Source organism: Chaetodon trifascialis, chromosome 5, assembly GCF_039877785.1.
Source record: "Chaetodon trifascialis isolate fChaTrf1 chromosome 5, fChaTrf1.hap1, whole genome shotgun sequence".
In the NCBI taxonomy this organism is placed as follows: Eukaryota; Metazoa; Chordata; class Actinopteri; order Chaetodontiformes; family Chaetodontidae; genus Chaetodon; species Chaetodon trifascialis.
The window spans coordinates 19,766,248-19,788,754 of NC_092060.1; the positions used below are offsets into that span (position 1 = coordinate 19,766,248).

The window sequence follows — 22,507 nt, forward strand, 5'->3', positions numbered from 1 at the left end:
GAATTTAGCGCAGGGTATCGCAGCGAGCAGGATACTGGGTCACATGTCAGTGATTAAACAGCAGTGTAATTAAAAATATGGCCGTGCAGGTGTCTGAGAGGATGACTGCAAATACAGCATGTACTCGATCGTCCATGCTGAGATTCAGGTGCACCTGAACAACATCTCTGTCATTCAAACAAACAAAACTTAAGCTGACACACTGAATTACATGGGAGCCTTGAACAGATTTATATAAGGCTCTAAGCTAGACCTTATCCATGCCTACTCTACCTTCAATTTCTTTACTCATTGCGTAAATGTGGTTACCAAGAAACGACAACGTGTTGCTATGGGTGTGTGGGTGTATAGCGGCAAAAGGGACCTATGCTGAAAAGACATTCAGCCCTGAGAAAAACAGCAGAAATGAAAAACTTAAAGGTATGTGAGCAGCAGGGAGCAGAAGCTGGAGAGGAATTTTGTGAATCGCAGACTACAAGCTGAAAGTGAAACAGATATTTATGCTGTGACTTTTGGTTGAAATGTGGGCTTCAGGGGTGATTTTACTGAATTCACATGGAAGAAGAAAAAAAAACAAAACTCACGTCACTGTGGATTCACCAGGCGGTTTTGTCCTGGTAAAAATGTCAGGAGAAATATTCAGATCCTTTACTGAGGTAAAAGTATTGATACAACAAGGTCATTTTTACCTTGTTGTATCAATACTTTTACTTCAGTAAAATTGAATTCATGGAGGCCACAGGCCCTCTTTAACACCTCAGAAAACATGTTAAATGTTGTTTATCTGCATGACACTCACAACTTTCCTAATTTCCTGACTATTTCTTATCACGAGGAGACGAGCTGAGAAAACCTGATCTATGGCTTCTGACATCATTCTGCTGCATTTGTGAGTGTAAATCGTGAAACAAGCTTAAACTGTTCCTCAGTGTTATTTTGAGTGATTAAGATCATGTTTCTTGTGTTTTTGGGTTCTTATGAGCTTTTTACTTTGTTAAATTGATCATAAGCTGAGCTTGTGCTGGAAAAAATGACACCATGCATGTGGCTAAAGGACAGTTTAAAGGTGCAAAGCAAAGACAAAGTGATGCATAAAAAGTCAAACTCAACCTGGACTCCAGAGGGATTAAACGTGATGTCAAAGTGATGACATGTTTCAGTTTTTCACTGCAGAAAATGGCACATTTCTTCTGTTTGTGGTCTCAGAGACCCTGGCTATGAAATATAGGTAAATACAATAGATATTCGTGTATTTTGTGTCTGTGAATGGCACCGACAGAATCTTTCTACTTTACTACCACTCCCACATGTCAGATAAGTCTATTTGGACTCATTGCCATTTTATAGCTTACAAGTTTGACCAGTTGGCAGCAAACATAATTAATGTGTAGAAGAAAATATTGTCCATTTCAAGGACTTTTGGCAAACAAAGGGAATATATGTCTGCTGCACAGCTGATATAACATGAAAACATGACCTATTTCTCTATTTGGTGTAGCAACAATTTACTTAATGGTCATTTCTGCATTTTATCACCTTCATCCAATGTGCAAGCTCAGTTTGTGGTAAAGGGAAAAGTTGCCACTTCACACATTTGGCTTTAACAAGGTAAGAACAGAAAATCAACCCACTGTTGTTTACTCTAGCGGTTGCATGTGTGGGACCGCATACAGTGAGGATGTAAAACTAAATTCAACAAAACACAAGCCAAGCAAGTACAACCCTGATCCCAAAGAGCTGGGACACTATGTGAAAACATAAATAAAAACAGAATGTAAACAGTAAACAGTTTACTGACAATGGTTTTAAGAAGTGCTCCTGAGCTCGCACAGTAATATCTTTTATACAATCATGTGTTCACAAAGCAGTGAACCTCGCTCCATCTTCACTTGTGAACGACTGAGCCTTTCCAGGATACCCCTTTAATACCCAATCATGATATGTTTTTATATATCTGTCCAATAAATACGGTGGAGTCAACTGAACAATATTCTCAGAAATGTAGTGTACAATTATATAGCAGCAGAAAATGGAAATACTCAAGTACAGTACAAGAGTACTACAGTAATTGTACATTCAATTGCTGCCCATAAGATCCCTCACATCTGCCCAATAACTTCTTGCAACCTCTCCTAAAATAGAAAACAACAATCAGGGCTATCAACAACATAACATTTCAAAAAGATTTCCAAACCTGCTTCTTATAGGAATTTCTAATCAAGTGTGCTATTAACAAACTAATATGATAATAACATCCAATGAAAGGCTGCTGTCCTTGGAAAAGAAGAGACTTGTCTCCAACCTGTTACCTGTTTTTCAGCGTGTTGACACGCGCCAGGTCGTGTTTGTGTTTTAATGTATTTTTGGAGCGCTATAGATAGAAGGACAGCCTCAATGGGAAGAAACGAACAAGCCGCAGCTGACAAGTAATTGACCCCATCCATTCATGAATCAGGCCTGAATGAATGAATCAGTGAATTGCTCCGGACGTTAGACGACAAAGAAGGGGAGAAAAAAATGAAACACACTGTAATGGCAGTCATGAGAGGGAAGTCACGTGATCGGTATCAAAACGTCAGGTCAATAGAGATATATTTTGAGCAAGGACAGTGAAGGAAAAGAGGACGAGTGGAGTCTAAGAAAAGAAAGAGGCACAAATGTGGTTTATTGGCTAATATGGAGCCCATTCAGCACATCTGTTCCTCCCTCACTCTCATCAACCCACTCTCTGCTTTTGTTATGCAACACCTCTGCTCATCTTGAACGTACGTCTGGATGATGTACATTAAAATGAACATTTAAGCTGACGCCAAATGCAAGATGTATCCACATAACGGGTCCACCATCTTTGTCTTTTGATCTGTGCTTGACCTTTTGTCTGAAAATGAGGCGGAGAGTTAATCGAGGGGAGCGAGAGAGAAGCGGGGAAAGATCTGCTGCTAGGAGGTCTCTCGTGATGTAACACATCTACATCACGTCACCATGGCAACCCCGCATCAGCACCAACTTACTGTGGGGAGAAAGAGTCAGTGTGTGTGCTGGTATGTCACAGTACAGTACTCTGAGAGAAAAAGTCTCTGCATGTGTCCAGAACAAACACAAAGACACAAGGACACACATGTTATATGGAAATATGTAAGTATGAGCGTTCACAGGTGCATGTTTTACCTTAAAAACAGCATCTCAAATGTATTCTGACACAGATCTTATCCTTGAGCACAGACAACATTCAATCTCATGCAGTATAATAAAGCCTCTTGTGGCGGACTCCATCCTCAATAGAAATACCTTGGCTATTTACCGAGTTATTGTCCCCATGTTCTCCGGCGAGTCTAAGTATAATCCAGGGACCTTGGTGAGACAGAGAACGCTGAACACAAGCAAAGAGCTCGAGTGAAAAACTTCTGGCCCCTGCTCTGTGCCCTGGCTGCTAAAAATAAACTAGATATTGAAAAGAGAAGAGAAAAGATACAAGGCTACTGGCTCACAAAGCCACACTGAGAGAAGGAGGCAGGGAGTGATGGATAAAGGCGGGAGGTGCGGAGCAGGGGTGTGGATGCAGCTCTGTGTGTGTGTGTGTGTGTGTGTGTGTGTGTGTGTGTGTGTGTGTGTGTGTGTGTGTGTGTGTGTTCACAGGTCTGTCGACAGTCCTCATATCATAGTGAGTGACATGCAGCCAGAAGGTGTTTGTCTGTGAACTGAGAAGCAGAAATCATGCATGTTCAAATGTCACAAAGAATATTGACGGCTTTACGATGAGACGTGGCAGCATTAGCTCTGGTTCTTCCACTCAGTATGTGAAACTGACTGAAATTGTACTGTTTGGTTGGTATTATTTCATATTTGCTGCCATTAAAACGTTTAGATTTGACACAATTTGACCCTTGAACTGATGAATCTTTCATTTTTTATACCACTTATCCTGGTCCTGGGTCATGGGGGGTTGAACTACGTCCCAGCATGCACTGGGTAAGAGATGGGATTCACATGGAGGAGGGTGGGAACCTCACAAGTGGTCACAAGATAAATAAAAATAAAATGAAAGGGGTTGCGAGATGATTTTTTCACAGTTGCATGAAGTCTTTTCTTTGTCTTCTTCTAAGTCACTGCATACTGGAACGAATATTCAGATAAAGTCAGGAGAAATAATCACCCTTTGGTGTTTTTAGGGGTCACAAAAGGTTGGGAGGCACCGACTTTCAGTTACACATTTACCTAAAACCTAATTTTGTGGAAGGACAGCCAGAGCTTCACCTGCTGTTTAAGTTTTCTAAAGGCTCTCAGTCCCAAACAGATCCGGGGTTTAAGACCTGCTCCTGGGCCACGATGATACCAGCTCATTTCCTGTTCCTGTCTCTTCTGTGCACAACGAGGAATAAAGACAAAATGCCTCAAAACCCGGCAACAAACAAACAAAAAGACAGAGAAGCTAACTAACACGTCTCTTCTTGGTGCAAAGTTTCACACCACGTTCAGAACTGTGAACATCATGAAATACTGTAAATCTCCTCATGATATAAAAGCACATCAACTTTCAGTCTTATCTGTGCTGCACGCTGTACTTGATTTAGTTGTATTGATACTGTTTTTTTTAATCTTTCTTGGTTATATGCAGCTCTTTGATGAACTGATGTAATGATGCAAAATGCAACAGATGTAATGCGCAGAGTATCAGAGGTCTACCTGAGTCTAACGTGCAGCTCCACAAACCCTGTTTAGTCTTTCACAATCAGGTTAAACAAATAGCTCCAACAGATTCAGGATAAAAACAACAGCATATCATTTTACATACATTCAGAGTGTGCGTAAGTAAAACAGTGTATGTATGCAGTGCAGAGCTGTACATGTACGTGAGAAGGTCCTTTAGCTTTTAGCACACAATGATTCAGATTTCACACGCTAACGTCCATCTTTCAGGCTCCCACTCATCCCCACTCGTCCCCCCTCTTCCTCTGTGTCCCCAAATTTCTGTCTTTTCTTCCTCAACTCTCCTCTTTACTCCACATCCTCTCTCTCGCTCCTGCTTCGATGCAGGAGTGGGAGGTGTTGCTAGGCGACAGATTAGCTCCTTCCTTTCAAGAAGCAGAGAGCAGACCTTGACTCTCCGGGTGTAAAAATAAACAGAAAAAAGAAAAGACAGTCTTAGAGGCAAAAAGGACAAGTATCTTTCACCTCTGACATGAGAACCACACTTTTTGTTCACCATGAAATCACCCCTCCACGTACTCCCCCTCAGGCTCTTTTACCCTCTTATCTCCCGCGCTCTTCACCCTGAAGTGGTCCAGAAATAATTCACTTACTTATACCACCGTATTTACATGAGATAAACACAATCTATCTCTCTTCATCAGGAAAAATGTTGATATTTTATCTGTAATGAACCTTCATCCTGCGATGGAGCTGTTGCACAGACTGATGATCTATCCTTCCTGTTCCCTGTGATGTGATGACTAAGGTTGTGGAGGAACATGCAGCTCGTCCCTCATCCACAGTTTCAGTCTGCCAACGAGTGAAGCTGCGAAAATCACACCTGTTGGCCACTGCTACTGAAAAATGTATACAAGTGTGTGTGTGTGTGTGTGTGTGTGTGTGTGTGTGTGTGTGTGTGTGGAGGGTAGTGACAGAGAGTAAGTGTTGGTGAATGAGTGTGTAATTGTGTGAATAACTGAGTAAGTGACTGAGTGAGGGGGGCAGCAAGAGATTAAATGAGTGAAACTGAGAGGTTGAGTGAGGTAACGTGGGTGAATGAGTGAGAAGGTGAAGTGCGAGCAAGTGAGAAGGTGAATGTATGGATAACAGCGAAAGCGACAAATCTGTGTAAATGAGTGAGTGACTGAACCGTTGAGGACTTACGTGAGTGAGTGAAATGCGTTTGAGTGTGTGATTAAAGGATGAGAGGGAAAGTGTGTTCATACGTGAGTGAGTGAGTGAATCTGAGTGAATGAATGAGCGAGTAAATGAAACATCGTGTGAGAAATTGAGTGAGCGAGTGCAAGAAGCAGAAGTGCATTTGAGTGAATGAGTGAATGACAGGGTGAGATCAGGGTCGGCGGTTTGCAGTTCTGCAGCTGTGTTTTAGCTTTTCTCTGGAGGGGCAGCATGAAGTGACTGAGAGGGCTGTTACTTATTTCATAGAATGAGATTTATTGATTTAACTATGCATTAGAGAGGCTAAATAACTAAATAATGGGCCACTGTTTCAAAATCCCTGCACACAGCAAACAGCGCTGTCCATGGCTCTCAAAGAGCAGCTCAGCAAAGGACACATGGACAAAAACCCTGATCAAAAAAAGTTGAGTATACATCAAAAAGAATTAGCAAGTTATCTCGTTGTGTTTTATTTTACACAGCGTGCTTGGAATCTTGTTATATCTTGACCTATAATTTTATTGCTTTTGCTGTTCTTTTACAGATACACAAAGCTTCAACAGAGGGGGCAAAAATCCAACTGAGGAGGAAAAGGCCCCTTAAGACCCTTCATGGCACCGGGGAGAGCTGGAAGTGTTTTGATCCAGACTAAACTAGGCTGGTCAACATCATGTATGTGAAGTAATCTATAATATCAGCATGTTAGCGAAGCAGCGCTGTACCTCATCACAGCCTCACAGGCAGAGCTGTCTGCACGGCTTTCTATCCGTCTGAAATGTCCTCATAAATTACATTTGATAAAATAAGCAAACCAGACAGCCCCCCATTCAAAATATACCAGACGTGCCCCTGTGAATGAGTGACTGGGTGAACAAACTGATGAATGAGCAAGACACAAAGTGAGGGAGTTACTGAGTGAAAAAAATGAATCAGTGAGTGGAAAAATGAATGAGTGAGTGAGCGAGGGAGCGAGTGCCCGACTTAATGTGCCTGGATGAGTGAAGCGTAAAGAGGGTTTTAAGACTAAATGAGCCTCCACATGAATATTGAGACAAACAGGAGTTTCTGGCACAAAGACGGCCCACTAATTGGATTCATTTGAATCCATTTGCTGTCAGGGAGACGAGGCACTCATCCCTCAGACCCCACGCTCTTCAGCAATCCGCCTCTCCACAGCCATGTTCCTCTCTGCCACCCACCTATGATACCAACAAACCCCGTCTCATAATGCCAGGGATTATCATGACAACCACAACAATGGCAGCGCTTGAGACAAGAGAGTGTGTGGGACACCGGGACAACTTAAGTACCTACGAGACTGCTGGGTGGAAAAAACAAACAACTTTTGAGTGTTTTTGTTCTGGGAGCTCCTGCATAAAGATGTGCGCTATTTTCAGTCTGCCAGCGATGTGTTTTTTTTAAGGCAATCTCTGAAAACAGCGGATCTTGAAGAAAGTGATGTGTGCTTAGTCACAAATCCAGAGAAAATGCGATTCACATGTGCCGCAGCAGACTCAGAGTTGTGCTCTGTTTAAACATCGGGGATCAGCTGGTCCTTTACCCCCAAAACGTTGATAATCTTACTCATGTTATTTATCAGGTTAGAGGGCAGAGAAATGCTTCTGTTGTGTTAGTCGATGAATCACTGCGCATACACTGGGTTTCATAATGTATCTAAAACACATATTTATAGCTTTATGTATTTGTAAAATGGGGCCATTTTATGTAATTGTCTTTAGATCAATGCCTGCATTTAAATTACAACAACTGAAGTTATCAGACAACAGACAGCTGAAATCTTACAACAGCACGTTAACGTCTCTGGCTTCTGACTCAAACTTGCTTTGGGCACAGCCGTGCTTTGAGCTAAACAGCCTGCTAACAATGACAATACCAGCCTGGATGCTGTAAGTTTCATTGTATATATTGTTTATTGCCTCATCATTCTTTGTACATTTTGTTGTTTATTTTTGGCGTGGCTAAAAATATTGCCCAGCAATGTCCTTTCTTATCTTACAATCGATCAAACAAATCATCCATTATTTTATCTCCTCTTGAATATTGTAATGAATTACATTCTTATCTAAGCCAGTAAACAATAAGCTCAGATTCTGCAGATCGACTACAAACAAAGATTCCACAGTATTTTGAAAATCACATCTCAAAATGACTTTTTTGTGGTTGACGCCCGCCTCCTTCACCGTCCCAAGCATCTCATGTTAAAATCAGCAGGATAAAATGAAGCAAAACTCAATAACAAGGCAAAAAGGTACGCAGTGATTAAGATGATGACTACAACAAACAAGTTGCCAGACTCGAATGGTTTCCTCCGAGGCACCAGGCATGCTTGTGTCCAAGACCCAAATTAATTACATCAAGTTAAGTGTTAATCCATTGGGCTTTGTTAATTGTATGCAGGGATTTCCTACATAAAGTGAACAATTTTTGGCAGCTTCAAAGCCCATTAGGAAAATATGTCTTCTCCAAGATGATCATTTAAGAGCTGAAACATCATTTGAGAGCAGCAAAGTGGGAAAGCAAGTACAACAACACCCAGCATATATGACTGAGAGTCTGGAAGTTGGGGGGAAAAACCCCCCACATTCATAAATCAGAAAAAAGGGGCTTTAGTAAATGGTGGGTCATAATGAATGTGTGGTTTGGTAAATGAAACAAATCATGTGCAAACACTGGCGTGGTCCTTTCAGTATAGGGAGAGTTGGAATGTGAATAATTCACTATCAAATTAATTTGTGGTGGCTGGTAAAAGCCTACAAGGTCAAACAGGAGATGAAAGTCATTTTGTAGTCAGTCATCTGTGGAAAACAAGACTTCTCTGTAGTTAAAGATTGTTGTCCATCATTAATTACTCTAATGAGGGCCCACATGAGACAAGGCCACACACTTGCTTATAGGCTAGTTAATGATGCAGCAGACTTAAATGTGTCCACTCAATTTGATATATTATATATATTTTTTACAAGAAATGACAATGCTGGGGTAGTTATGTTGACAAATCTGAACATTTTACAGTTGCTAATGACACCAACATGCAGAGGACCATAACACAGAGTCTAACTTCAGGAGAACGATCCGTTACTCTGGAAGAAACCAGAACTTTAAGATTCTCGGTGCAGACACTTTGAGTACTTTTCAGCCCAACTGAAAGTGCAAGATTTTTTGTAAATAAGAGAAATCAGGGGGAGGAAATGTCATAATGCAGCATGAGGTTGTTTCTGGGGGAAATGTGAGGAAGCTGAGAGTTTGAGAGTTTATGAAATGAGGCTCTGAGAGGCAGAAGTGGTTTGAGAGGTTGAAACAAACAACCCTTTTAAAGCAGAGAGTGTAAAATTCAATCCTCACCTGCCAGAGGAATAAAACATGAAATCAGTCTGTATGAATGAGTACAGAGACTGTCACAGCTGCATCATAACAAGCGGTGCTGAAAAGCAATGTCCAACCCCAAATCCCAAAAAGTTGTGAAGCTGTTTAAAACATAAATAAAACAGAATGTAATAATCCTTCTTGGCCTACACTCAACTGTAAACAGTACACAGACAATATATTCAGTGTTTCACCTCATCAAGAGCATTGATCTTTGTAAATATACCATTATATCAGTGTTTAAGCATTAATCAGGAGGCTAATACGATGAATCCCTACATCAACCAAAGGGATCTGTTCAGCAGCTCGTTCACCTGTTAGAGATTCTCCAACGGGCATCTAGACTCTGCTGCATACAGTCACTCTATGATTACAAGACTTTTTCCATCAGACCAAGCTGAACACATCGTCATGTTTTCACGATCAGACAACACAAACACATTCCCGAATCAAATTGCTTATTTTCCCTGCAGAGCACTCCTAAACCTGAAGAAATTCAGCAGCAAATCCTCAAGAATGAGAAGATGGAACCAGAGAACATTTGACATATTTGCTAAAGACGACGACTTAAATGATTAATGGATTATCAGAATAATTGCTGATTAATTTTCTGTTGACTGACTAATTGATTAATCAATAGTTTTGGCTCTAATGGAGATTTAAATTGATTCATGAGGAAACATTTTCCGTGCCCTCTGTAAATAATCACTTTGTTTTCTTGTTTTGACTTGAATTAGTCAACCAGACCTGTTCTCATTTCTGCAGCATTATTAATTCAAGTTCTAACTGAACTCAACAGAGACTTTAAATCTCCAAATTGTCCCGACGAACAGATGGAACCACATGACTGTAAACTCATGAAGTCTCACTGTGTTTTCCCAGTTTCGGCCCTCGGACGTTCTCACCTGAGGCACCTTAACGCTGTACTTCAGCCCCTGAACTGCAATCCACATGCCTAGAAGTAGGAACAGTTTCTGGATAATCTTTGACACCGAACTCATGGAACAGGACCACATCAAACCAAGTAAAAATGATTATGAGATGCACCTGAAACAAAGAGCATGACTCAACTTTAGTCCATTCAGAGTTAGTTTAAAATTGTTTGCATAACCTCTGTACAATGATGTCTTCTCTGAGTGACCTGCACTAATGAACAAGCGTGACGCTGCATCCAGAATAGCCAAAAGGGAAGCTGATGTCACTCTGCCGACACAATGTGGACCCCTCTTTAGCAACAGACTGGTGTGTGATGTATTTCCCTCTGCTCTGGTGGCGCTGCTGGCCCATGTGATGTGCAGCAGAGATGATAAACTCATATCTCTTTCTACAGCTTAAAGGCTTCGAGTGAAGCTAAGTTAAACTACAGAGATTGAAAATGAGGACTAGAAAAAAGTCAGTTAATCATTCTTCTGTGATCATCTGGTAACAACCTGGTAGCTTTGGGTCATTACCAAACAGGAACCAGTGGTGAAAATACAACCATAGAAGAGGAAGCAGGGATGGCTGAGTCATCCAATAAGAAAACCAAAGAAATGTGAGACAAAAACAGACCCACAAGCACCTGAGCAAGAAACCCAGAACAAAAACCAGACAAACAGAGGCACTGAAACAAGTGCAGCTGAAGGTCCGCAACTAGATGCAGGATGATTCATCAATGAGTTATCCTCTGCATGTAGAAAAACATCAAAGCAGGTAAACAGTGGGCCAAAGCAATCAATAATTTTGAATAAATGAGGCGTGTACTGTTGACTCTGCATCTGTCTTCATTCATCTAGTGGAATTAGTCTATGCAACAGATTCTGTGTCAGGAAAAAATACTAAAAATATATGAATTTTGTTAGTGTGAAATAAGCACTGTGCACGCACACACGCATGCACACAGACTCACTGTCTCTCTCTGTCTCTAGCACACACAAAGTCGTTTTTCCATCACTTTTGGGGACCTACATTCTAGACTTATGTTCAAAGAGACTTACCTTAAACCAAGTCTTCACCCTCAAATTGATTGATTTACTATGAGGGCTTGTGTTTTGTCCCCATAAGTCCCCACAGAGTAACGGTGTCAACTGATTTATGTCTCCACAGCATGAGTAATACACACACATACACGCACACACACACACGCACACACAGCAGAAAGGAGATTGTATATCACCTTGTGACTGCAAATCAAGTCCCGCCACTGAAAGAGAAAATGTGCCAGAACATTTTCTCCATTCGGTTTTCAAAGGAACACACCATCCCAAACCACTCCCGCCCCTTCACACACACACACACACACACACACACACACACACACACACACACACACACACACACACACACACACACACAAAACGAAAAATAATTAAAGAAATAAAAACGGTGTCACAAACGTGTTCGTAATTTGTCCGGATGGAACATGAGTGTGTGTGTGTGTGTGTGTGTGTGTGTGTGTGTGTGTGTGTGTGTGTGTGTGTGTGCGTGTGTGTGTGTGTGTGTGTGTGTGTGCGTGTGTGTGTGCGTGTGTGTGTGCGTGCGCTCTCCACATGTGAAGCACATACTCCAGATCTATTTTTGGGGGGACAGGGGGGCTAAACGTGAAATCTCCTCTCTATAAATAGGACGATCGGAGCTGGGTGCGGGGGCGCGCCTCGCAGTCCTTGTGTGGGTCACCTGTGAGATCTATTTTTAGATACAGCACGTGAGGCCGGCGACGACGGGTTTGCAGGTTGCGCAATACTGGCTGCTGTTTGCGCGCGTCAAATTATTAATGAATGCCATTCATTAAAATGACTCCACTCTTCACTAAGCTTTGGAGGGTCGTCCTTGTCTTAAACAGACAGAGAACAAAGCGCCGACCCTGACGCACACGTACGTCATGAAACAGTTAAATCATAAGACATTCTGGAAACTGTATGATGGCTGCTGGTGTTTGATGCCCATATACTGGTGCCTTACTGGTCATGCTGGCCAGCTGTTTGTGCTGTGTTTCTCAGTGTTCGTGGCTGGTCATGGTCTCACTGTTTTCCTTCATTATTACACTTAAAATCAAAACTTCCACTCACTTTATTCTCGCCTGTTAAGTGTAATCGCAGAATCAGAAAAACTGTGTTCTCCATCGCAAGGCAATGGGAATATGCCTGACGTGGCTGACGCAGGAGGCTACACATTGAATGAAAAACACACATATAGCGTTTCAGTGTATTATCTATAGCCTACATTAAGCAAAAGGTGCTTACAAAATGTCACAAAACGCCAAAGATTCCCTCTTTGCAACCAGACTGTATGAAATTGCAGTGAAGGCACGCAACATGCGCGGCATCCATGTCCAATAGACCCAGCAGAGAAGACGACAGGCTATAGGCACATTCTGTGAGGGAGGATGTATGCATTCATTACTGCTGCTCAGGGATGATGTCCATTCATAAAAGGCGACGGAGCGGTGTGAAACAGCCTCAGCATCCATGTCCGCCTCCTGGAACAGCAGCCCAGCGACTGAGCACGTCGCGCTGGGCTGTGCGGCGTGCAATCATCAGTCTCACATGTTTAACGTGCTAACAGTTAAATGTGCTCAAAATGAAGTGGTGAATCGCACCTAACGAGCACCTGCCGTGTTTTCTGACAGGACCGGGGCGAACAGGCAGCGGCGGGGTAGCCTACCTCAGGTGCCAGACATTGAAACACAGAGACCTCTTTCGTATGCAAGCCAGTCTTCCCACCACCCCTCCTCTCCCTGCACCCCCCCTCCACCCCTCCTCCAATACACCGGAGTCCGGTGACTCCGTTTACGTTTTACGCTTGCTCCGCCCCTTACTCGGTTTTGTCCAAATCGGGCTTTTTGCGTCGCCGGAGCTCCCGATTTCAGCCCGACGTCATCATCGAGTAGAGGGAAGAGCTGACGTCGAGCGAGAGTCACCGAAAGGAGAGGGCACGGGAGAGGGAGGGGGGAGACTCTCACCATTGCTAACACTGATATGAGACACATCTATCCCCCTCGGCCCCCTCCTTCTTCTCCACCCCCCTCCCTCCCTTTTACGTCGGTGTTGGTGCGTTGGGAGCCCCCCTACTCCGGCGGAGTCCCAGGCTATATAAGTGACCTGCGAGCAGAGTCCCTCAACCAGATTTACGGGTTCCGGACTTCTGTGCGAGAGACGGCTACCGCAGCCGCCGATTCACCTGCACTCCGAGAGGGGGGACAGACATCCAGCAGCCGGCCAGCCATCCGTGCTGGACGCTGTGGCGGAGCTAAAGCAGACGCAGACAGGACAGGAGAAGGTTTTTCAGCCTTTCTCTGGGGACAACAACAACAACAAAATAGCTGAGATGAAAGTGCAATAACACACGTCAGAGCTTCTCCACTTCTACAACCTGTCTCTTAACACATCACGGAGACAGAGACCCCGACTTCAGCCGAGGCACGGCGTTCAACAGCACTCCGCTCGCAACTCTCCAACTCACATCTGGAGGAATTTCGATAGTTCACCGCAACAACCGGCCACAATGTACCGCTCAACCAAAGGAGCATCCAAGGCTCGACGGGACCAGATCAACGCCGAGATCCGGAACCTGAAGGACTTGTTGCCCATATCCGATGCAGATAAAGCGCGGCTCTCGTACCTGCACATCATGTCACTCGCCTGTATGTACACCAGGAAATCCGTCTTCTTCACCCAAGGTAAGAATGCATTTCCTCAGAATAAAACGACCTGTTGATGGCTGTAACGTAACAGTGCTGCATAGAGCTCACAGTAGTGGAATCAACAAGTGTTTAAGTGGCGCCGCAGGCAATTGTCTTGATATAAATCTCATGTTTGGGCGAACTGCAGAGCTGTGGGTCAATAACTGATCGGAAATAATCCGCCAAGAAGCTGATAACCCCGTTGAAGCCGCAATTTGTCGCTGTCCGTGGTACTGAAACGCTTCAGCTCCGTTCATGCGGAGGCATCGCTGTCCGCGGTGCTGAAACACACTGCGGCCACCGTCTCTCCCACTGCGGAGATCAGATCTGTTCATTTCTATCAGATTCTGGTTTATTAATAAATTTGGCACCTTCTGTCCCTCTCCATCGTTTTTTTCCTCTCTAGGAGCGGGAACTGCGGCTAGTCTTGAGGAGAGCGCAGGGTTTCTGTCTTTCCACGAACTGTCGGAGTTGATGCAGGCGCTGCCGGGGTTTTTGATGCTGCTGACCGGGGAAGGGAAGCTCCTGTACCTGTCAGACAGCGTCTCCGAGCACCTCGGACACTCCATGGTGAGTATACAGAGAACAGACTCGTACTGGGTACAGTAGCGGAATATTTCAGCTCTGCTGTGGACCTCACGAATAACGTTTCTGTTTGTAATTTTCCAGGTGGATCTTGTGGCACAGGGGGACAGCGTGTATGATATCATCGACGCCTCAGACCACTTTATCATGAGGACCAACCTGTCGACCTCTACATCACTTGAGATGGGTAAGACAAAATGTCCACATTAAATTTCACGAGATTGATTTTTTTTTTCGCCACTTAATACAGACTGAGCGAATGGGATTTTTTTTTTTTTTAACCAAGCCACCTCTCATCCTCTCCTCCACAGACCGTCTCTTCCGCTGTCGATTCAACACCTCCAAGTCCGTGCGGAGGCAGAGTGCTGGGAACAAGCTGGTTCTGATCCGAGCTCGTTGCCTCTCCCCCCCCTCCAGCTCTCCTGCCTCCGGGTCCTACTGGACCTCCAATCCTGTCTGGGTGTGTTTCTGTTCCCCTCTGGAGCCCCATCCGACCCGCTCTGGTCCCGGGGCAGAGAGGGAGTCAACCTCCGCCCCTCCCCTGGCTGACACCAACTTGTTCCTGGCCTGCTTCCACTCGCAGCATGGCAGGGACATGAGGCTGCAGACTGCCCAGGACAGGTGAGTTCAAACAAACAGCAGACCCTCACCTCCACCTGTTGCTTTCATATGGACTGGTGTTAATGTGCTTATGAGATAAGTTAAAAGGACACAACATTATCCTCCTAACTTATCACCACCCACTCTCCCCTGCAGTGTGAGCGCCTATCTTGGCTTTGATGTGACAGCTTTACGCTCCCGCTCCTGGTACAGCCTCCTCCACCCACAGGATCTGTCACATGCCTCCGCTCAGCACCGCAGCCTATGTAAGTATGCTCTTCACACATACCTACCAGTTACAACCGTCCGTGCCCACACAATTACACACACATCGTGCCCACTGGTACATCCACGCAGTGAAAAAACACTATGATGATTAATAGGATTACAAACCGATGCCAACTTGTGCTGTGACTGTTGTTCAACAGTGAGAGAGGGAGGAGAGGGCAGAGCTGAAATGGTGGTGCGTGTGCAAGCTCAGGATCAGTCGTGGGTTTGGCTCTACATGGTGCTTCAACTGCAACCTGGAGAAATCCCCGTCAGCAGCAACAACTACATCATCAGGTATTTACCGCCCTTTTTAAAAAATTACACTCCACTCATCCATTTGGAGACAAAATGACTGATAAAAGCAAAAACACCTCCCTAACTCCCTGTTTCTTCTTCTCTCTCTCAGTGATTCTGAGGCCTGGTCAGTACGTCAGCAGCTCAGTTCAGAGCAGACCCAGCTCACCCTGGTTCTGAGTGCCGGTACCTCTCAGCAGGAGGGTCTGAGCCTCCAGTCTCCAGAAACCCTGTCCAGCCCAGACCAGGTCTTCACCCCAGGCAGCAGCGGCCTGTCTGCCCAGTCCTTTGACTTCAGCACTGCTGGCTGCAGTGTGGGCTCCTCTGATGAACCGGGGAGTTCTGCTGCTGAGGCCATGCAGCTGGAGGGCGACCCTCGCTCCAGTATCTCCTCTCTGGAGGAAGAAAGCTTCTTTCAGCAGCATCCCACTGAAAGCCCCTCAGCGGCCTCCTCCCCAACTCCAGTCACTGTTGAAACAGTAGCAGACTTAGACTTTTTAACCCAGAACATTCTGCTGCCACCTTCCTTCCAGCTTGACCCTCCACTGCCGGCTCTCCCCCTGCCTCTCCCCCCTGTCCCCACCTCACAAGCTCAGCAGACCAAAGAGTTTGTGTGCACACCGCCCTACACCCCCCGGATTGGCGGGGCTAGCTTCCCATTTGGCGAACCCCTCTTCAGCTTTGACCCCACTGGCACAACCACTCCTCCGCCCTCTGCTACAACGGCCACGGCTACCACCTCACTGGCCCCTGCAGCTTCCTCCTCAGCCCCACCAACCACCGCCTCCAGTCCCGCTCCCCCCACCACCCTGTCTGCCAAACTCCCCCTTGCGCTGCCCACTCCATCCACTGACTTCCTCTTCTCCATCGACTCCTGCAGTGGCTCCCTGTATGAGAAACTGCCCCCCACACCTGACAGCCCCGGAGACGGCGACTGCACAGTGATGACCCTGCCCGAGGTTCGGGGTCCACTGTATGTAGATGTACCACTGGGGTCCCTTCAGTGTCCCCCTGAGGGCCTCCTCACCCCTGAGGCATCACCCGGTAAACAGCCTTGCCTCTCCTTCTTCTCCCTGGAGAGAGAGAGGGAGAAGGAGAGGGCAGAAATCTCCCTCTTAGCTCAGCGTATCAGCTCACTGGCAGAGGGATTCTACCTGGATCCACTCTTGTCCAAACTCTCTCCCCCCTCCATGTCACCCTCATCCTCCCCTCCCTCCCCCTTCCTGTCTCCCACCATGGAAACTGCTGATGTTGATTCAGTCCACATGCTTAGGGAGTTTTATCCCATCAAAGCATGGAGAGGCCTGGACATTCCCATCTTCCTCGACGATGATGATTCTCTGTTTGAAGAGAGCATCCTAGAAACCCTCTTCCAAGACGACTTCGCTCCTCCTCAGTCCACCGGCCTCTCCTCCCCCTCCCCCTGCCCCTCCTCCTCCCCTCTGCCCAATCCCTCCAGCCCGATCTCTCCTCAACCCCCAGTGTGCTGGCGCCAACCCTCCCAGTTTGAGGGAGTGGGCCACTTCTGTAGCGTCCAATCGGCGCAATGTAACTCCATGGCTGGGTGCGGGGCGACTGTGGCTGCTGAGGCCGGGGCCAAGGCGGAAGGGGAGGGGCTAGCGGAGGAAGCAATGGAGATCGAGGTGGTGTCATCTCCTGTGTCCTCTTGCTCCTCCATTCCAGCTTCCCCTCCCCTCATTCTCACTGCCTCCCCCAGCCCCACCACCTCCACGCCCATCGTCTCGCCCACGCCCGCTGTGTCTTGCACTCAGTCCCTCCTGGAGGAACTGGCCGTCCTGGAACCCATGTTTGGGGCAGGTGCCTCGATCGCCCCTGGCTTAGGGCAACAACCTGAGTTGTATCAACTCCAATGTCATCCATCGCCACAGTGCTTCCACAAAGGTAAGAATCTGCCTCTCTCCTCATTTATTCCTAAGTCTTCTTGAATGGGATGAAAAGGCATTTCTGAAAGGACACCACTAACGTCCTCTTTCTCTCTTGTCTCTTTCTTTGTCTTTCAGATGGGAGTGGAAGTGTTCCTCCGTTCTAAAATAAGTCTGTGACTTACTTCATTAAGTATGGCATATTGTCATATTTTGTGGAGCCCCTTTTACTGAAAAGTAAAAAATAATTAAGTGTATAAATATACATAATGTATATACAACTTAAGGACTTTAACTCCTACATGTCTCCTAAGAACAAAGATTGGCTTTATATTTTTGTTCAGTCATTAATCTGTATACTGCTACAAAACTGGTGCAACATTTACATGATGGTGCAACCACATGGACCCACAACTGACTGGGTTTTGAGTCCATGTGGTGTCTTTCAGCTTCTCTGTAACATGAGCTTCAGATATGATCATGCAGAGAAACCTCTCTGAACTTGTAAGCGCTGTTTAACTTCCAGACGCGCATTTGTATTCACTCGTAGTGAAAAATCTGTTGTGAACAAAAAAAAACCCATTTCTTGCTTCAATAGGGAGATGAACTCTTGCACTTTTGCAGCAACGCAAACCCAAACCTCAAATGTATTGGAAGTCAAATGTTTACAATTTTTTTACAACCTTCGGACGATCACTATCTGTACATGAAATTAAGGGAGATTTCTCTCAGAGAACTCTTCTCTCCGGTCTTCAGAGCCAGCACAGCTCTGATTTGACATCACTCTTTCTCACAGCCTTAAAGGCAACATCAGAACTCAAAAGACAGCAATCAACTTTAAACCCGAGATACTTTGAGCTTTGAGTTTGCGGCTTCGAACCTTTAACATTTCATATCTAGCGCTCCATCTAAAATCTTGTGTATCAATGTGATGTGCGAACAAAAAAAGAAAACATGTGAAGAGATCGTGGCATGTGAAGATCTCGCGAATGTCGCAGGTGTCCATTGTTTTACGAGATGAAACACCAAACGAGAAATAGTCTGGAAGTTTGCCGGAGCTCTGATCATGCCACAAATCCACTGCTACGTCGTACTGTACATTAGACTCTGAATGTGGGCTCTTCAGGTCCCTCCTGGCCCTGAGGGCACTCGGCTGGATATTGTTGCAGCATCAATATTTGCAATGCTGGCAGCTTATAGCGGCTCCTGCGTGCCTGAAACGGCCCTGACCTGCTGAACTCTGAACTCTTTATCATGTCCATTCAACATGGACTTTTACATCGTTGCTCCACTGGAGTGCGGTGTAGTGAGGCACAATTGACTATGTGAATGAGCGATTCTTCTTTTTTGAGAGGGGTTAGAATACAAAAGTTTTGTTTTAAAAAATGAAAATAGGGATGGGGTGCTATTTCTATTCAGTTACCAAGCGACACGGGTTGAGAATGGTACTATTCCCATGGTGTCGACATGCTCACGTAGAGTTGTCTACGGTCAAGTAAAGGATTGATTCCTACGTTCTAGCTATTAAAGGCTAAGTTAATATACATGTGTAAAATTACTATATTGTATGTGTGATATTTGAAAAAGATGTTAATGCATATGCATTATGTCTGTGGATATAGGCATATGTTCTTTTCAGAAAGGTTGTACACATTTGTACATTTGTATGAAACTGCTCTTGGTCTGTATATATAAGAAAGAGATTTTTATTGCATAAGATGGAATATATTCTAAACATCTTACTTACTGCAGAATGGACATTGTGGACCAGTGTTCTATTGTGTTGCTTATAAGTGTATTTGGTTGTCATACAAATGCATTTATATTAAAGTGCACTTAATGCGGCTGATGCATTTGTGTCGTCATAGTCAAGCCCCTTGTTCCTCCCTCAGCCTCATCATCATCATCACCATCCCACCATCCCTTCCTCTTTTCCTCTCCCTCCCATACACTCTCCTCCATTTCTTCCCCTGGAGCGAGTTTCGCTCAGCAACAGCACTGACGCACACACATGACGAGACAGAATGAGACACTATCTGACTCAGACTGACGCACACTCTTGGCATCGAGGTTTTTGCGTGCGCATGTGCACACACAGTTGGCCTCCCACTTATGATGATGCACGCACACACATAATAGTAGGCATATGACCCCCCCGCCACCCCTCTTTACAAATCACAGTAGCCCACATTCACTCGGTGTACCTGCGACTCTATCAGCGCTCGACGTGGTGTAAGACTCCATATATAGGCATTCCTGCTCAAGAGCTCTGACTGAAACAGCCTCCCGTCTATTCTCAGCCTCCATTCAGAAGGATCAGAGAGGGGAGGGCTGGAGAGAGGGGGGAGACAAAGAAAGAGTGAGGGGAGGCTAAAATTAGAGGTACAGTAAAGAGGGATGTGGGACAAACTGATGCTGTGTCGCCACAAGATGGAAAGGTGATCCTCAAAAATCACAGAAAAAATGCACGGATAACCAATTTTCTGTAAATCACGACAGATAAAAGGTGGAGGATGGGGAAGGATGAGGAATAATATATCTTTTCCGCCAGGTCTCATCAACTGTGCCACGTAACAGATAACGCAGAATCTATTACATGTCAGGAGGCAAAGGCAGAAACATTACACTGGTTTTCTGCAAGCGAACATTTTGTTCCATCACCGGCTGCTGCAGTGCCTGTGATGGAGTGAGGACAGCGCTGGAGTCGGTGCTGCACAGCTGACTGCTGCCATCTTCTGGCAGAAACAAGTACTGCAGCAGACAGGAGGATACAGTGTGTGGTGTCTGAGAGGCCATGTTAGGAAAAGGTTATGAGGACTTTTAGTTTTATTCCTTGACAGCTGGACCAAGTAGTATTTCAGGTGTGATAAAGATGCAAATCTTATATATAGACAGAGTCCACGCAGGGCCGGGTGATATGTTTGAGTTCACATTTTAAAATGCTGGCTTCAAACAATACTCACATGCACACTGTTGGTGGTTGGTGAGACGGTTCCTGCTGTCCATGGTGGCTTTGAAGACATCGTTCCATCTGTGCATGTCCCTAGACAGCGCTTCCCTGCCAAGCTGTGGCAGAGGAACAGCAACACAAAGGTGGAAATTTGGACTAAACAAATAGCTTTTATTTAAACACTCTTTGCCGCTTACCCACTCATTCACACACAGAGATGGCAGTGAGCTACCATGACCATCTGCAGCAAACTGAGACTCCCAAGGACACTTCAACAGGGCAGGAGGAGCAGGGGATCCACGCAGCAACCTTCCTGTGATTAATGGACAACCTCCTCTACCTCCTGAGCCACAGTCGGCACAGACTGTTACATTAGAAGATACTCAGTTTCAGCTAAACGTCGGAAGTTTAGACAGAAAGAGGACAGTGGTTGGTACACTGAAAGCACTGTGGGATGGATTCCTTCACACAGTGTGGAGAGACGAACAATTACAGCAGCCATTAAGACTCTGAATGTACTGTACAAACGTCCGAAGGCAGAAAATAAGAACATTTCCTGATATGGGTACATATCATAATATGGCCAATGCAGGAAAACTCACATATAACTCACTGATGTTCCAGACATTGAACTGTGTTCCTTGTAAGGCTGCTTATATTATTTTCATTATCGATTAATCAGTAAATTGTTTTTCTCATTAATGAATGAATTTGTGTTTATTCAAATGTAACAAATAGTGAGAAAAGCTCAATAAAAGATACTAAAATCCAGGACAACATCTCTGAATTACTTGTTTTGTCTGACCAACAGTCCAAAACCAACAAGTCTTCACATTCAAGAAACTGTAAACAGGTAATTGCTAGTATAATTGCTTGATAAATAATTTAATTAGTTCTAAAAATGGTTGACAATTACTTTAACTAGAGTGTTAGCTTATTGTTTCAGCACAAGTTCAATCTTTCTGTATTACATGGGGCCAAACCAAACACCAGTTAATGTCAATAAACAGTAATATTGTGTGAATGGCCACCATAAGTCCAAGTGATAGCGATTTTAGCAATAATTCATGTGATGAACCCTTTAGATCACAGATGTGTCAAGTGTGCAAGAAACCATCTGCACAACCTGACAAAAAGCCAAATCGCTTCCAGAAGTGTTAATAATAGATAATAACATCAAAGAGACCGCATGTACAAATCCAAGACAGAGCAATTACAGTTTCATTAGCTCGGCTCAGAGGAAAAGAAACGCTCAGGGTCATAAATATTCCCAAAGTTTGAGAGGAGGTTTTTGTTGCTAAAATGTAGGTGAAGTAAAATCTCTTAAATCATTCAAAAACACTGAAAACAAACACTCTGCTGTAAAGAAACGTCTTAATATCAAATGCGAATAAAGACACGAAGAAAAGAAAAATCACATAACAACAGTTTATTAAGATTGGAGACACACATTAACAGTGTTTTTGTATGAATGCAGTTCATGTGTAGAGTCAATAAAAAGAGGAATGGGAGCGTTAATGTTGTTGCAGGTTTTCATTTCTTTTTGCCCGACAAAGCTTCAGCCGTGGCAGCTGCAGCTGCTTCTGCATCAGCTTTCAGCTTCTCCTCTCTCTGCTGCAAGAAGATTCTGTACTCGTCAGCTGAGAGACTGAAGAGGAGGGGGGAGAAAGAGAGGGGAAAATTATATTCACTTAACCCAAGCTTTGACTTACTGTTAGAGGAAAATCTAATCTACAGCAAAGCATTAAAACTGCTAAAAGGTTAAACGGCAAAATGTTACGGGCGACGTTGCTTCTATTTCGTCATTTTATAGCTCGGTGATTTAAAATTCAATAAAACGGGACAAAGGTGGATGACAAACACCACATCAAGATGTTTCCAGCGGTGATATCTAATAGCAGAAATATGTGCTTGTTAGCTGAAAACCCTTCAGCTCTCTGCAACATTAACTTTAAACACAGTTTTTGGCCTAAGAGCAATGTCTTCTCTTTGGACTCACCACAGCGCAGCAGT

General features: G+C 44.7%; 2 protein-coding genes across 3 annotated transcripts in view; one reads left to right on the plus strand and one right to left on the minus strand.

Moving 5' to 3' along the window:
* Positions 1-13,349: 13,349 nt before the first annotated feature.
* npas4a (neuronal PAS domain protein 4a) lies at positions 13,350-19,394 on the plus strand. Its single transcript, XM_070962348.1, has 8 exons — positions 13,350-13,909; positions 14,319-14,482; positions 14,582-14,684; positions 14,809-15,118; positions 15,254-15,363; positions 15,526-15,661; positions 15,774-17,563; positions 17,683-19,394. Exons 1-8 carry the CDS (start codon positions 13,735-13,737, stop codon positions 17,709-17,711), a joined length of 2,817 nt encoding a protein of 938 aa, XP_070818449.1. The 5' UTR covers positions 13,350-13,734; the 3' UTR covers positions 17,712-19,394.
* Positions 19,395-21,914: 2,520 nt separating this feature from the next.
* mrpl11 (mitochondrial ribosomal protein L11) overlaps positions 21,915-22,507 on the minus strand; it is a 39,872-nt gene continuing 39,279 nt past the window's right edge. For both annotated transcript variants that reach the window (XM_070962363.1, XM_070962364.1), the window contains exon 6: positions 21,915-22,142. In XM_070962363.1, coding sequence (XP_070818464.1) covers positions 22,028-22,142 — 115 coding nt within the window. In that variant the 3' untranslated portion in view covers positions 21,915-22,027. The remainder of the gene's footprint in view (positions 22,143-22,507) is intronic.

What these genes read in the sequence shown, in the direction of transcription:
- npas4a (XM_070962348.1), top strand. Translation starts at nt 13,735, where the DNA reads ATGTACCGCTCAACCAAAGGAGCATCCAAGGCTCGACGGGACCAGATC. An exon ending in AGCACCTCGGACACTCCATG is followed by an intron (nt 14,483 to 14,581) that starts GTGAGTATACAG and finishes GTAATTTTCCAG; the next exon opens with GTGGATCTTGTGGCACAGGG. An exon ending in CTGCAGACTGCCCAGGACAG is followed by an intron (nt 15,119 to 15,253) that starts GTGAGTTCAAAC and finishes TCTCCCCTGCAG; the next exon opens with TGTGAGCGCCTATCTTGGCT.